This window comes from Marmota marmota, unplaced genomic scaffold (genome assembly GCF_001458135.2).
Source record: "Marmota marmota marmota unplaced genomic scaffold, marMar, whole genome shotgun sequence".
NCBI lineage: Eukaryota > Metazoa > Chordata > Mammalia > Rodentia > Sciuridae > Marmota > Marmota marmota.
In genome coordinates this window covers 5,970,725-5,987,123 of record NW_026000016.1, presented here as the reverse complement: position 1 = coordinate 5,987,123, position 16,399 = coordinate 5,970,725, and the positions used below count along the sequence as shown (strand labels likewise).

Below are 16,399 nucleotides of genomic sequence, written 5' to 3'. Positions count from 1 at the left end.
TTTTTTTTTTTTTTTTTTTTTTTTTTTTTTTTGAGACAGTGTCTCTTGTTTGTTTTTAGCAATGCTGGGGGTCAAACAAAGGACCTAGTGCATGCCAGCAAGCACTATACACTGAACCATACCCCAGCACAGATAATACAGAGGCCCTTCCATCCTAGAAAATTCCAGTATAAGAATTCTTCTCATGCTCATATCCATCTATTCTCATGTAAGAGCTATTTGTTCTCAAGCTTGTATCTTAAGTACTCCACTATATGGACTCACAGGGTCTAAACAGGCATATAGAGCAACAGGAAAAAGTAGGGCAGGAAAAATTATTGAAATGTTAAGTCACCTATGCTAATGGATATTCATCTTATCAATCAATCATAGTAAAGAAGAGACTAGAAATACTTCATAAAAATATTAAAAATAGCCAGGTGCGAAGGTGCCTATATCTCAACAGCTCAGGAGGCTAAGATAGGAGGATCACAAGTTCAAAGCCAGACTCAGCAAAAGTGAGGCGCAAAGCAACTCAATGAGACCCTGTCTCAAAATAAAATACAAAATAGGGCTGGGGATGTGGCTCAGTAGTCAAGTGCCCCTGAGTTCAATCAGGACACCCCTCTTCACCAAAAAAGGGCTGAGGATATGGCTCAGAGGTTTAAGCCCCTGAATTCAATCCCTAGCAAGCAAACACACACACACATTAAATGCTTTTGAAATAAATCTGAAATTTTTCCTCTTTACATTTTGTTAGATGGTGACTAGCAACAGTGACAACCGAACCACCAAGCAAGCAAAACTATTAAGCAGTTTTCATCTGATTACTGCCAACCATGTCCTCTGTGAAAAGGATATCAACACTTACTCTACCAATATAATTAAATAAATAAAAAGCAGTCACACCACCAGAGAGGCCAAGCAAAACACTGTTAACTGAATCCCATGGGCCATCAGCTCTAAGTCTTTGCTATCAACAGTGGAAAGTTACTAAGTGATTTTAGAGAATCATCAAATTTGCACTTTAGAAAAGATAATACAAAAAGCTTTCCAGATAGAATAAATGAGAAATCAATGACTTAAAAGTATGAGGTAGGAGAACTGCAAATTCAAAGCCAGTGTGAGAAACTTAGTGAGATCCTGTCAAAGNGTTCTAGGTATATGTATGTGTTTAAATTTGCATTGGTTTCAATGACAAAATATAGTTTTAAAAAATCATAAAGAATACACAGTGAATGGCTGGAGTTCTAGCTCAGTGGTAGAGTGCTACTGAGTTTAATCCCCAGTACTACTGGGTTAGGGAGGAAGGATAATAAGCTCACTTTTTAATATATTCAATAGTATAATGTACCTATGGAACAATCTGAAGGGATAGGCATTTTGGTTTTAAAAAAAACAACAAAACAAAACAAACAACAAAAAACACTTCTTTTAAACTTAGGCTACCTGGGATAAACATATACTTTGGTACATATAGGTTGTAGCTAAAACCAGGAATAATTGAATTCACCCCAGAAAAAAAAAATGTGTAGTATAAGAAAATGATGAGAACAGAATCTACTTAAGTGACTAAAAATTTCTGTATGTGGAATAAGACCAGGGTAGAATGAAGAGGTTAAAACATGAGCTTTGAAATCAGACTGACCTGGGTTTAAATTCTGCCTCTCACTCATTAGCTGAGTGATCTTCAGCAAAGTCATTAACCTCTTCAAGCCTTCATTTCCTCCACTGTAAAAATGGAGATACTGACTACCTCATATGGTTTTACACAAACACATACACACATGGGTGTATATCTTATATATTGCAACATTTACTAAATACCCAAAACTATCATCAGTATAATAGCAGTAATTTAAATAGCTCCAAATTAATTGATTTTTAGTACACACATCAAATTATGTCCTACCACACTAACAAACAGAAAAACAACTTAAAGCTTTACTAAAATACATCAGCTAAGAAGGAATACCACTGCATGGTACAAGCTAAACACTTTCTTCTAAGGCCCACTCGTCCCAACAATGACAAAAGCATGCATGCACACTAACCCTTATCCTTAAAATTTGCAATACTCCTCTGTGATTTCGCTAGGAAAATTTTTTATTTTGTAATTTGTTTTATTTTGTTTGTGGTGGTGAGGATCAAATCCAGGGCCTTACTCATGCTCAGCAAGCTAGCACTGATTTATACCCTCAGACCTTAGCTAGGGAACTCTTAACTTTTTGATTAAGGAAGAAAATCAAATGTCAAGATGTTTAATGTACAACAAACACTGTTCTATGAAAGCCCAAACCACAGTAAATCTGTGCTTGACAGCAACTAGTTTTTCATTTTATTATATTTCACTCTTCTAAATGCCACTGAGTCACTGAAAAGCAAGTCAAGTTTCTAATACAAGCAACTCAGAGTGAGTAAACCCCAGTTCTGTTATAAAAACTTTTGGGAATACGAACTAGTGAGGCAAAAAGGAAAACAAACAAGCCATGAGAACCGAGTGCTGGTCTTGCAATAAGGTACTACTACAAAGTATGGTGGGGCTGAACAGATAGTATGTGGAGACCCAGCTCAACTCCTTCATTTCTCTCCAATGAGAAACTGAAGAAGTGGCCCATCTGTGGTCCATGCCACGTATGGACCAAAATTATCACTGCAACCACTAAAAGCCATAATTATTTATTTTGAGAGAAGACATCTTAGGACCAAGGGTTAAAGAATCAGGCATTAATGCCATTATTCTTTACTTATCAACTATTCCTTACATGGTTAAGTAATCATACACAGCATAACAATATTTTTGGTCAATTACAGATCATATATACAACAGCGGTTCCTAAGAGTATGTTGCTTAGTGACATCATAGCCATCTTAATTTGGGTATATATAGGCTATGATGTTTGCACAATGAAACCACCCAAAGACATATTTCTCAGAATACATTCCTGTTATTATGTAATGCAACACTGTCTTAGGGAGACCCTGTACTTAAATACAAAACAAAAAACCAGGGACTAGAGAAGACCTTGTCATAACCTGCCATCCAAAGAAAGGAAGAAAACAATCCAGACAGATGGAGTCGTATGGGGAAATATGGGAAGATGTAAGAGACCATGGAGCAGTATAAAAATACAGTATCAATATACGTGAAACACAGGATAGGAGAACTTAAGAGGAAAACTACTGAGCATTTCTGGTGCTTTAACTAAGTGTTTCCATGAAACAAAGTACTGAATGCTAAAGTCAAAAGAGAACTTATAGGGCTGGGGGTGTAGCTCAGTGGTTACAGTGAATGCCTACATCCATGAGGCCCTAGGTTCCATCCTCAGCACCACAAAAAAAAAAAAAAAAAGAGACATATTCTGAAATTTATTCCACTAAGTTTCAACCAAACTGAATATTTACAATGATCTCTATTGAGATTTAACAAGTGCTATAGTTACCAAAAACAGAGTTATGCTGTTACATACAGTTTTACTTTTCTACTGAATAACTTTCTGCCTATCTCCCAAATACCCACCTGACCTAAACTCTAGACCTTTTCCAGTAGTAAGGAAAGTCCATGTAAAAGAGGACAATTTAATTCTGTCCATTTCAGTGAAAAAATATGTAATAAAAAATTATCCTTCAAGTATTGAATGCAGGTAGTACTGTTTGGATTATTAAGTGTTTAAAAGTATACTTACCTATATAAGCAGTCCATATAATCTGCACCCTTGCTGTATTCTTCCCAGTACCTATGATACATAACAAGTACTTGTTCTTCAGACTCCAGTACTCTCTATATTAAGAGAAAATAATTTTTTACTTAAATAGTACTAATAATTTTCACTGTAAACTATAAAATACATCAAAATATTCTAAAATAACTTATTTAAATCAAGCACTATTAAGTTACCCTTACAAATTATTTTTAAATTTAACTACCTTTAGTACAAATAAAACAACTGGGGGAAAATGTGAACCTAAGACATGAAAGGGAAGCCTTCAAAGAAACTGTTTCATTCCTCAAGATAAAAGGACAAAAAGTAATGGTTTGATTTTTGTCTTTGGGATAGATGGATACGATCAGTTTAAAATAGAAACACATAATTCTATTGTCATATCTGTTTCCTCATACCCATAACCTCTGATCAATCTATATAAATAAATATATCATCACCTCATTTTTGTGAATAAGACTATTTATAGAAATTGGTACCTTTTATACATTCCACCAATCCCTAGCATAGCAAAAATGAAAGAGGGGTGGAATCCCATATATAATATATGAAACTTGTCAGACTCTGGCTTAAAAAAAACACACACACCTATAAAATAATGCAAGTACACTGAATATTCAAGAGATCTTGGGTGCCCTGATCTCAATTCTTTCATTAACTGTCCAAATGACCTCAAGTAAAACACGACTTCAATTTATATCTAATTAATTCTTTGATGAAGTGCCATGCTTTTAAAACTAGGATTTTAACAATTAAGGCTTAGAATAATTTTTAAAAAACCTACAAATAGCACTTTCTGTCTTATCAAATTAGTAAATTAAAAACAGCATCTCTTCAAGAAGGTGGAACACACCAGTAATCCCAGTGGCTCAGGAAACTGTTTGATTCCATGGCTAAAAACTGATCCTAAAAAAATTATATGGGTGTGGCTCTAACCCAAGGGCATGTTTAGCACATATAAGATCTTGGGTTCAATCTCCAGCACCCACCTCTCCCCAAAATCTCATGGTTACACAAGAATGTTCAGAATACTATTTATAGTAACAAATTATATAAAATGGAAATTATCTACCCAGCAATGAGAATATTTCAACCATAGTATCTCTATACAATGAAAAATTTCGAAATTGTCAGAATTACAAATATATTTAATGAAAAAGGAGATCTGCAGTATTATTAAAAGCAAAAGAGATTATCAAAGTAAGTAGACTTTACTTTCTAACAAAGAAGCCTAAGGCTTGGGAGGCTGAAGCAGGAGGAACGCCAAGTTCAAGGCCTCCTCCCCAACTTAGTGTGGCCCTAAGCATCTTAGCAAGACCCTTCCTCAAAACAAAAAATTAAAAGGATTGGGAGAGATTATATGAAGCAAAACTACACCAAAGGCAGGCATACATAAAATTAAGAATATTAATATGTACAAAATAGATATGTTTAAGTACAGACATTAAAATATTAACAGTGGTTAATTCTGGAAGTATGTCATGTGATATTTATATTCTACTTTTTCTAATCTGTATGTTATAAATCATCTGTCATGGTAATACAATATTGTGGTAATGAAAAAAGTTCCTTCTCCTAAACAAGTGAAATTTTCTTCTCACAGGTAAAACTGCTTGAATTCTGCTGGTTGTATAATAATGTATTTCTGTCATATATACATCAACCAACTTCTCTTTTTCATAGGATCTGAGAGAACATATAGCATGTAACTATTTAAGTATTGTAAACTGTCATAAAACTGCTTTGACCTTTTTTTCCTTTTCTTTTCTTTTTCAATTTTTTTTTTTTTTTGGCAGTGCTAGATATGAAATCCAGGGCCTCACATATAAGCAAGCATTCTATTAATGAGCTATACCACTGGCCCAGAATATCATTTTTAAATCACACAATTATATAAATATTTGCTTCTTGGTTTTAATAACCATACTGTTGTACAAGATTTTAACATTAAGAATCTGGGTAAAATATACAAGAACTCCCCATACTATGCTTACAACTTTTAAGTTTAAAATTATTTTAAAATCTAAAAGTTTTTTTTAAATAATCATATAACCTAACCTAAAATATAAAAATCACAAAATTTATACATGTCTGACAAAATTATCAATTATGTTATAACCAAAGCTCACTAGCTTACAATGAAATAATTTTTAATAATTTAACATATTAAACATTAAGACCACTTTAGAGTACTTGCTATCAAAACCACTTTAATGACCTAATAAATGCATACATCAGAACACTAAAATGTACATGCCACAGACAAGAAATACAACAACAAAAAGTACACCAATTCCTTCAAAAGTTTTAAGGGTAGCACATAATCAATTGCACCTACTTTTGAGTTGTTACATTTTAAAAAGTATCTCTTCTTGGTCATATGTAGGGTTAGATGCTTTTTGAAGATTGTTTTATTGTTTTATGAAGATTGTTTTATTCTATTTCATAAACTTAAAATTTACTCCACAAGGTAGTTGTGAGTTTCCACAATTGTAGCAACAGCTAACAAAAAGTAGAATGAAGATTCTAGCATAGGCAATTAGTTATTTCCCCCAGTTCCTGATAAGATCAGGAGTCCAAAATAAGTTAGAAAAACATTGCAGCATTGTTTATGCACAGATCAAATCCATGATTTTGCTCTCACATACAGAACACTAACCAAAATAACTGGTCAAAGCCAGGTGGCACACACCTGTAATCCCAGCACCTCAGGAGGCTGGGGCAGAAAGATGCCAAGTTTAAAGCCAGTCTCAGCAACTTAGTGAGGCCCTAACCTACTTAGCAAGAACCTGTTTCAAAAATAAAAAATAAAAAGGCCTAGGGATATGGCTCAGTAGTTAAGTATCTCGGGAATCAATCCCTGGTACCAAAAAAAGGAAAAAAATAACTGGTCAGAAAGACAGCTTTCTACAATGCTTTTTAACTTACTGATTCTCTTTTCAATTTTATGTTTTTAGAAGACTTTATATAGAATGTGAAGAGGCAGCTAAAAGGTTAAAAATAAAGAGAGATTTATCAAGAGGTTGGTATATTCAAAAGGTAAGGAGAAATTTACTTGTATAAACACCATCCAAAGAATGTAAAAAGCACTTTTAACTTTAGTTGATTTTGCTCTTTCACATACTAGTTACATGATCTTGAACAACTAAACTGATTTCCCCTGTAGAACACAATAGCATAGTGTTTGACTCATGGATAAATGTAAAAATAGAAAAATGCTATTTAAGAAACAAGATACAAACTTGAATTCGTAAGTTTTGCATTTAAAAGTAGTGTGTGCCAGGGCTGGGGTTGTGGCTCAGAGGTATAGTGCTGACCTAGCACTCGAGAGGCACTGAGTTCGATCCTCAGCACCACATGAAAATAAAATATTAAAGATATTGTGTCCACTTATAACTAAAAAAAAAAAAAAAAAAAATTAAAAAAAGGAAAGTAGTGTGCCAGTCAATAACCATGCAAGTATAAAGGTATTTATATCATGCATGTATAGTCCTTACCTTGTGCAAATGCCGGACGTGATTTTCCAAAAAAATCTTAGTTTCTGTGTAAAGTCTTTCTCCAAGAGGTTCAGGATAGGCCACACATAAAGCATAGATATCTCTAGTTACATTATTAAGGTTATTTCCTTCATTAGGGTTATTTTTAACTTATGAAACTTACATGAACTTTTTTTTTGTTTAGGCTCATAAATAATATGTGTAATATTGTTATAGCATACAATACTGTGTATAATATTATAATACTATTCTATATCTATGTCAAAGGTAAAATACATAACCATGCTTTAAAAAGCTCTATAAGATTCATTTATTTATTTGTTCAACAAGTTCTTAGTGACAATTATTTGAAGGCATTGTGAAAAAAAATGGTTCTTATCAAAGCAGTTAAATCCAAAAGGGGCTTCTGTGATAAAATTAACCAGAAACCTACAAAATAAGGTTTATGTAAGAGTGGACGTAAGCATAATATCAACAAAGCACTATGGAACATCACAAGAGATGAATACAAGAGAAACTGTGATAAACCAGTTACAAAAATTAATCATCTAACACATTTTTCCACATCATATAAGCTATTCACTGTTTTTCAGCATTTATTCTACTACAAGAAATATAGTATGAATAGTAACAGTGATGTCAACCAGTCAGTTAAGTCTTTGAACACCAACAAAATAACTTTCTAAGCATCTCAGTGGTAGATTTGCTGTAGCAGAGCATTCCTAACAAGGAGTTACAAGCAATGAGCTCTAACTGAGACTTAATTTGTTCTAGCCATGATTATGCCCACATCTCTTAGCCTGTCCAAGTTGCCATTTCCTTTTTAATACCCTTTGCTTGGAATCCTCTCCACACCACCAAGAATTAAGAAAATTATACTAAGAAAGACAAAAAAGACCCAAGACAAAGCCAAGTTATGATCTTTGAACCAGACACAGTATTAGACTAATATTCTGAAGATAGTGTGTTTAATATGCTGCTACCAACAGTGAAAAAGCATTTTGGAGGTAACAGCTTGCAACATACAGATCAAAACCTCCTGGAAGTTGTACTGCAAGATCATATCATGGTAAAGCTATGGTACGTGATTAGTAAAATCATCATAACTATTCGCCATGGTAATAATAAACTCTCCCCCTGATATTTCTACTGAGCCCGTTAAGACTCAAATAAGCTCTTATATGTTAAGTTGCTTCATAAACTATGCCTCAGTAACCAAATGTGGAAGATAAAACACACATGAGCAATCTGAGACCAGCCTAACTACAAATGCAGATATAGTTGAAAATAAGATTATTCAAGATGAGATCTCAAGTATTTATATTTAATACAAAGATAGAAAATATTAAAATATTTTATTACAAAAAAAATGTGTGCTTAAAATCATGGTAGGATGCTGGTTCTTTCATCAATATATCCCCATAACACTTCATGTATTCTACAGATTCAGAATCTGTATTTTTATACAATAAAACTTTATACAATAGAGATTACTTATACACTTGCCATCCATAGTACTGTGTTCTTATTCTTGTCACTTCTATATTCCCAACTCCCATGCAGTCCTGGTGCTTATTACATGCTTACCCAAGGAAAGGAGGTAGGGAATCAAATCTCATGATCTCTGTCAACTTACTGAGAATTCTTATGCTAGAAGGAGTAAGAAGTCCCCTTCTTGTGAGGTAGTCTGGTAGACTTTGGTAAGACATTCCCAACTTCTAATTTTTTTCTTTTTTTTTTTTTTGCAGTGCTGAGTATCAAACTCAACGCTTAACATATAATGGGCAGTCTATTACTGAACTCCAGTCTTCTTATTTATTTTTTATTTTAATGAGTAACTAATAAAATATATATTTATACATCCAATAAAGGGGAAGAAGGGGCATTTCTGGGAAGCTAGGAGTGTCTATTTACTGGATATTTAGGTATGTGCACTTTGTGAAAATGCTTCTATACATTCAATAGTCAGTATTTGTATTATCATTAAATGAAAAAAAAAATTAAGACTAAATTTAGCCAGGATTAAATCAACTATTCTTTTAAGAAGGGCGGTATGTACTTAGTATATTAAAGTACTTCCAGATATTTCAGCCAATATTTGTTCTATTTTATCCTTAAGTCACACATATCCTTCTTTAGGGAGACCAGCACACAAAAAACCCTCTATGAATTTTCCACTCACAAATTCCCAGTCAGAAACAAAGCTTTAATCCTGAGTAAAAGCTCTGAACTTGGTTACAATCAAATGATAGTGCCAACAAGCAGCAAAATTATTTTAGTTCATTTTCTCTAGCTCATGCCTATAATCCCAGCAACACAGGAGGCTGAGACAGGAAGATCGAAAGTTCAAACCAGCCTCAGCCTCAGCAAGGCACTAAGCAACTCAGTGAGACCTTGTCTCTAAATAAAATATGAAATAGGGCTGTGGATGTGGATCAGTGGTTGAGTGCCCCTGAGTTCAATCCCCGGCACCCACTTCCCAAAACAAAAACGCTTCCTATATTTAGACTCAATTCTGAGTTTTAAAAATATGAACTTTATCATATAGTGGGAAAAGTACAGGGAGGATCTTACAATGGGAATAAAAGTAATGATTATATTAAAATTGAAAACAGTAAAAATAACCAATAAAGGGTCTGACAACAAAAAATATAATGTAGACAATACCTACCTCCTGAGATTATTGTGAGGATCACAGAGATAAGTATAGATAAAATCTATTATGAGCTATACAATCTAAAAAAGAATGATGATGCCAAGTGGAGTGGCACATGCCTGTAATCCTAGTAGCTCAGCTGAGACAAGAGGATCTTGAGTTCAAAGCCAGCCTCGGCAGTGATGTGGCGCTAAGAAATTCAGGGAGACCCTGTCTCTAAATAAAATATAAAATAGGGCTGGGGATGTGGCTCTGTGCTCAAGGGCCCATGAGTTCAATTCCCAGTACCCCCAAAAAATTAAAAAATAAAAAAGTGATGGAGTGCTAGTGTAAATGTCACAGTTATTAATAAGTTCTCATAACATTTGTGGAGACTGTCAAAAATAGATATTTTTCCATCTATTCAAACTGGTCTATGTTTGAAAAAGATGCTTGATAGAATATAAATTAGAAATGAGGACAACAGTATCCTTGGTTTTAAACCATAGAAGGATGAATTAATTTTCTCACCTGGGAGAAATACATCCAGGGAAAGCAATCTTAAATCTCCCCTTGAGTAATCACTTTGGATTTATATTCAACCATGTTGAATTTAACAACCCTAACTAGGAATACAGGTACATTGTACTACCAGGGCATGGGAATTTGTCCTAGCAACTACTAAAAGGCAGAAAATCAAGAATAAAAAAGTAAAGGAGCCAAAGAATTCCAACCACGTGAAACAGAGTAAATGTATATCATATCACCTAGCCTCTCTTACTGGAGGAAAGCACCTGACAAACTAAAAGGGTAGATTCCAAACATGCCTAGAGAAAGCACCAATGCTGTCACAAAACTTTTATTATGAAGCATCACTGTGATGGGCAGTATTCTAAAAATACCTTCCCAGAATTTCCCTAATATCAGGGACTGTGAGATACAAATGTTATTTATGTGGCAAAAGAGACTTAGCTGCAATTAATTATTACTAACCAGTTAATCCTAAAATATGGAGATTGTCCTGGACAATTTGGAGTATCTAACCTAATTACACTGGCCCTTTAAAAGAAGACACCTCCCACCTCTCCCCCACCACACACACAGCTACACTTCCACCTCCACCTCAAGTTAACTATATACCAAGTTAGCTACCGTAATTTGAGAGTAAAAGCACTTTAAGATTTGACATGACACTATTAGCTTTGAAAATGGAGTGGGGCCACACAAAAAAAACTGAAAGTGAACACAGATCACTAAGAATAACTCCCAACCAAAAAGAAAATGAGGATCTTAGTCCTGCAACTATAAGGAATTGAATTCTGCCAATTAGCAAGAATGAGTTTGCTAGGTGCAGTCTCACACACCTGTATTCCTAGGGAATCAGGAAGCTTCAGCAGGTGGATTGCAAGTTCAAGACCAGCCTAGGCAATTTGGTAAGACCATGGGTCAAAATAAAAAATAAAAAGGGCTGGAGATGTAGTGCAGGAGTAAAGAACCCCTGGGTTTGATCCCTAGTACCACACACACACACAAAAAAAAGAATGAATTTAGATGAGGACCCCTGGATGATACTATAGCCAACTAACTCCTTGATTTCTGCCTTATATTCTAAGCAGAGAATCCAGTCCTATTATGGACTTCTGATCTACAGAACTGTGAAATAATAAAAATATTTTATAAGGGTTTTATTAAACTACTAAAGATGTGATAATTTGTTATGCATTACCAGAAAACAGACGGTGGGGGGAGGGCGGGTGTACTGGGAACTGAACTCAGGGGGACTCGACCACTGAGCCACATCCCCAGCCACATTTTTGAATTTTATTCAGAGACAGGGTCTCATTGGGTTGCTTAGTGCCTTGCTTTTGCCAAAGCCAGCTTTTAACTCACAATCCTCCTGCCTCAGCCTCCTGATCCACTGGGATTAAAGGCATGCACCACCATGCCCAAAAAACCAGAAATTTTCTATAAACATTTATCAGAATGCCTTGCCTACATACCTAAAACCATTTATGAAGGATTAGTGTTAAGAATCCTGCTTATTGGGCTGGGGATGTGGCTCAAGCGGTAGCATGCTCGCCTGGCATGCGTGCAGCCCAGGTTGGATCCTCAGCACCACATACAAACAAAGATGTTGTGTCCGCCGAAAACTAAAAAATAAAAAATATTTTTAAAAAATTCTCTCTCTCTATAAAAAAAAAAAAAGAATCCTGCTTATTAACCAGCCAAATATTAATGTTATTTGTTTCATCTGTACAGTATGCTTAATGACAGTTAATACCATCTATTCATTCACCAAATATTTGCTTAAATATTTATATGTACAAAGTTTTGGAAATATTTCATTGAACATAAAAGAACAGAGGGATTGAAATATAGCAAATGGAAGAGTGCATGCTGAGCATTAATGAAAGCCTGGGTTCAATTCCCAACATACACCAAAAAACAAAATAAAAATTAAAAAAAATCTCTGCTTTCAAGGAGCTTATGGATTCAATATGCATTTGCACATTAAACACTCCAGTTAGCAGATCAAGCTTCCTTAATATCCATTTCAAACAGATCAGACAGCCTTCTTACCTCAATCCTACAGCATCAGTAAATCATCTCACCCTTTTCAGATCACACCCTAAAATGAGACGAATAATACATCCCATACAAGATTGTTTGTAACAAATTAATGTTATACACATGTTGAAAGAAAAATGACACACAAAAAATGTTCACAGTATGATTCCACTTATATAAAATTCAAAAAACAAAGAATAGACCAGTATTATTTAGGGTTGTATAAATAAGTAAATAATAGGTGCAGGTCAAGCTTGCTAGTTATCTCCTAGAGAGAGGGCACTTGTGAACTGATAGAGCCCATGATTTAAGAAGGGTTGATGAAAGCTAACAATATTCTACTTTTGACCTGAGTGGTAGTATGCAAGTGTTTGCATTATAACATTTGTTCAACTGTCTATGTATTTTAGTGAATTTTTCCATATATGTGTTGTATTTCATACCACCAAAAATGCTTTCTAAAAGATCAAAATACTAACGTGTATGATGATATCATCTGCGGAGGCTTTTTTCATTTTCAAAATAATAATAAGTTTCGCAGTCTCTAAAATTTCTGCTTAAGATATTGAAGTATCAGAAGTCCATTTTATATTCTCAGACAAAGTAATAGAAAACAAGGGAATTTTATCTTAGAACAATTAAAACGTAGCCCTTTGTTTTCCAAAGTTTCTATTCTTTAATTTTACTATAATATTTTACTTTGGAGAAAGACGGAGAAAATTCATAATCAAGTCAATATTCTATTGAACATCTTATATGAAATAAACAATAAACTCCTTAAAAATAACAGTGACTGAAAGGTCATTATCCAGGGAAGTCATCTATTTTAAAACCACATATAAATCAACCAATTAATTATATATTCTGTACAATAAAGCATAATTATATTTCTTTTCACTAAGACTCCTGCTTTGCAACAACCCATAATGTTCCACAAAAAAATTAGCCATCTAAGAGATTAATTCAATTAATAAGCTCTTCAATGGCAAAATTCATAATTATCCTTTAGAAATACTGAAAAGCAAAAAGAACTGGATATTAAAATATTGTATTGAATTCTGTGCTCCATCAATTACTACTTGCATGACCCTTGGCAAATCCCTCAGTTATCTCTTAGATTAGTTTCCTCCTTTGTTTCATCAAGACAGTAGTTATATTTTCCCACTGATCTGACAGACTTGTTTGAGTACCAAATAACTCAAAATATGTAAATCTCTGCAAACTATAAAACCTTCCAGAAACATCTGAATTATCTTCAGTGTCCAGAACACAGATAGCCTACCTAACAAATGTTCCCCACTGAGAACCGCAGTTGTAATCAATTAAATGGTTTCCTGTTGGTCTGAAACAACTTCACTATTCTTACATCAATATTCAGCTTTATATTGAGAGGTACTAAGAACAAGCTGAATCACTGTCTTTTCTTCTAAAGATGCCCCATGTAACAAGGGGAATCCTTAGCCGCAGAATACTGCTAAAAAGGGAGCACTTGTTATATCTAGCAGATTGGTGTCACATAGAAATGCACTGATAATGGCTTGCAGAGCATTCTAGGGAAACCACAAATCTGTATTTTTATATAAAATGGAGATAATTATCCAATTTAAAAACATGTTTCCATCTCAGTCAAACTCACTGTTCACCTTCTCCTAAGAACACTACTATGATTTAGATAAATGTCCCCCCAAAGGCCCATATGTTGAAGGCTTGGTCACTAGCCTGTGGCAGTACTGGGAGTAAAGGTAGAAGAACCTTTAAAAGGTGGGGCCTAGTCAGAGAAAGTTAGTCACTGAAGCTGCCCCCTTGAAGGGGTATCTAGGACTCCAGCTTCTTCTCTCTGTTTTCAGGCTGACGTGAGGTAAGCAGCTTCTTCTGACACATGCTGCCACTATGATATATTTACCTCTCACCACCACAGGCCCAAAGCAACAGGGATAAGAGAACATGGACTAAAACCTCTGAGGATCATGAGTCAAAATAAGCCTTTCTTCCTTATAAGTTATCTCAACTATTTTTGTTAAAGTAATGGAAGGCTAATTAGTATAAACACTCTTCCTTCAGATTATCTGTGTCTCTTGCTCCCTTACTTTTTTAATCTTTCCCAAAGTGTCACTATCCTTGGGGAGATCTTCCTTGACCACTCTACAGACAGAGGGCACATGCACACAGTACTCTAAGCCTTTTTCACAATATTCACCACTGCATATAATTAAATGTATCACTGCAGCCAGGCACAGAGGCACATGCCTGTAATCTCAGTGGCTCAGGAGGCTGAGGCAGCCAGATCTCAAGTTCAAAGCCAGCCTTAGCAATTTGGCGAGGCCCTGAGCAACTTAGTGAGACCCTGTCTCAAAATAAAAAATAAAAAAGGCTGAGGATGAGGTCAGTAATTAAGCACCTCTAGGTTCAAGCCCCACTATAAATCAATCAATCAATTATTATTAAATGCTCATTAAGTATTTGTTAAATGAAAGGTTATAAAATACTGGTTGCCACAAAAGAGGTGATAAACTTGGAAAGGTAAACGATAATATATTTGGAAAGAGTTACAGAGGAAGTTCTCCCATTTCAATAAATTTAAATCTATTTCCACTTTTCAGTAAGTTTATTAATTTTAGAACATTTATTAAGATGCTACTAAAAGGATACGAGAAGCGATCATTCCATGTTGCTCTTTCGACATATTCCAACATGACAACTGCTTTGATTGTAGTCAGAAGTTTGTTCCATGTTTCATCAAAATCTACTACTCTTGGTTTCAAAGACATTGTGCAAGTTTAGTGTTGAAATCTGTTGATAAAAAAAATAATAATAGCATGAATTCTACCATCTCTAATAGTTGTTTTTAAAGCACAACATAATTAAACTGCATGATATATGAAAGGAGTGGAAACAGAAACTGGAACACAGTAAGGACACAAAAAATGTTGGCTATCGTCTTTTCATTTAGGAATTTTGTAGAATGGTCAAAGGTGCCATTTCAAAGATTCACAAATAATTCACAAATAATAATTTAATAATGCTGAGTAAAAGTTAGGACCCCATTAACCAAAAAACCACCTCCCATCATGGGAAATATGCAGGAGACATTTAAAAAAGATTTTGGCCACAAATCTTTGTGACTCACCCTCCTTAAACTTAAGGATGTTCTGTACACAAGGGAATATGAGAAGACACAAGAAAATAAAAGGGTTTATCTTCCTGGAACATCATAGGTATGATGAGGAAGGAAATTGACATTTATATTAAAACAAACAAATGAATGGTGGAGTAAAATGCAAAGTTTACCTGAAATTTTAAGATTAAAAGATTTTAAAGAGAGGATGGGGTTGTGGCTCAGTGGTAGAGTGCTTGCCTAGCATGTGTGAGGCACTGGGCTCATTTTCAGCACCACACATAAACAAATAAATATAAGGTCCATTGACAACTAAAAAATATTTTTTAAAAAAAAGATTTTAAAGAAATGTCAGGTTTGCAGCAAAGTTCTTAAAGCTCCTCAGTTTCTTGGGGTATGTGGTCCCCACTCCTATAACAAAAAGCACAGCTCTAGCATGGAACTCCAGGGTCAAGTACATTTGATGGGTCTATAGGAAAGCTAGAAGACTCCTGCCTGGTAGACAAGTTATATTTAGCAATTACTTGGTTTCTGGAACAAAGGTATCCCAAGGTTATAGAAACTTGGTTCAAGCCAGATTCTAAATCTTTCTCAGCACATCAGAGAAACAGAAACAAACCAAAGTCTACCTCCTGGCCTTAATCTCATACCTGTACTATCAAGAATGGATCAGCAGAGGTCTCACTGTGTGTTTGGGTTAAGAGGTGGGAGAACTTAACAAGTTTCCTTACCTCTAAATCTGTGAATTAATCTTAACACCTTCTCTCCCTTATCTACCACATCCTATCCAACTACTGTGCTCCTAAGTGTTTCCTAAATCCATCCATTGCTGTGTAAACTATATATGCTCTAGGATCAAGCTCTTGGCAGAAATAGTGACAGT

General features: G+C 34.7%; 1 protein-coding gene across 4 annotated transcripts in view; it reads right to left on the bottom strand.

The window, feature by feature from the left end:
* Cul2 (cullin 2) overlaps positions 1 to 16,399 on the bottom strand; it is a 92,649-nt gene that overhangs the window by 55,754 nt on the left and 20,496 nt on the right. For 2 of the 4 annotated variants that reach the window (XM_015483445.2, XM_048809083.1), the window contains exons 2-4: positions 15,051 to 15,191; positions 7,199 to 7,301; positions 3,666 to 3,760 (exon numbers count right to left, since the gene is read on the bottom strand). In XM_015483445.2, coding sequence (XP_015338931.1) covers positions 3,666 to 3,760; positions 7,199 to 7,301; positions 15,051 to 15,169 — 317 coding nt within the window. In that variant the 5' untranslated portion in view covers positions 15,170 to 15,191. Of the gene's footprint in view, positions 1 to 3,665; positions 3,761 to 7,198; positions 7,302 to 11,833; positions 11,854 to 15,050; positions 15,202 to 16,399 lie in introns of those variants that run through there. The other 2 variants (XM_048809082.1, XM_048809084.1) reach the window with 2 other exon arrangements.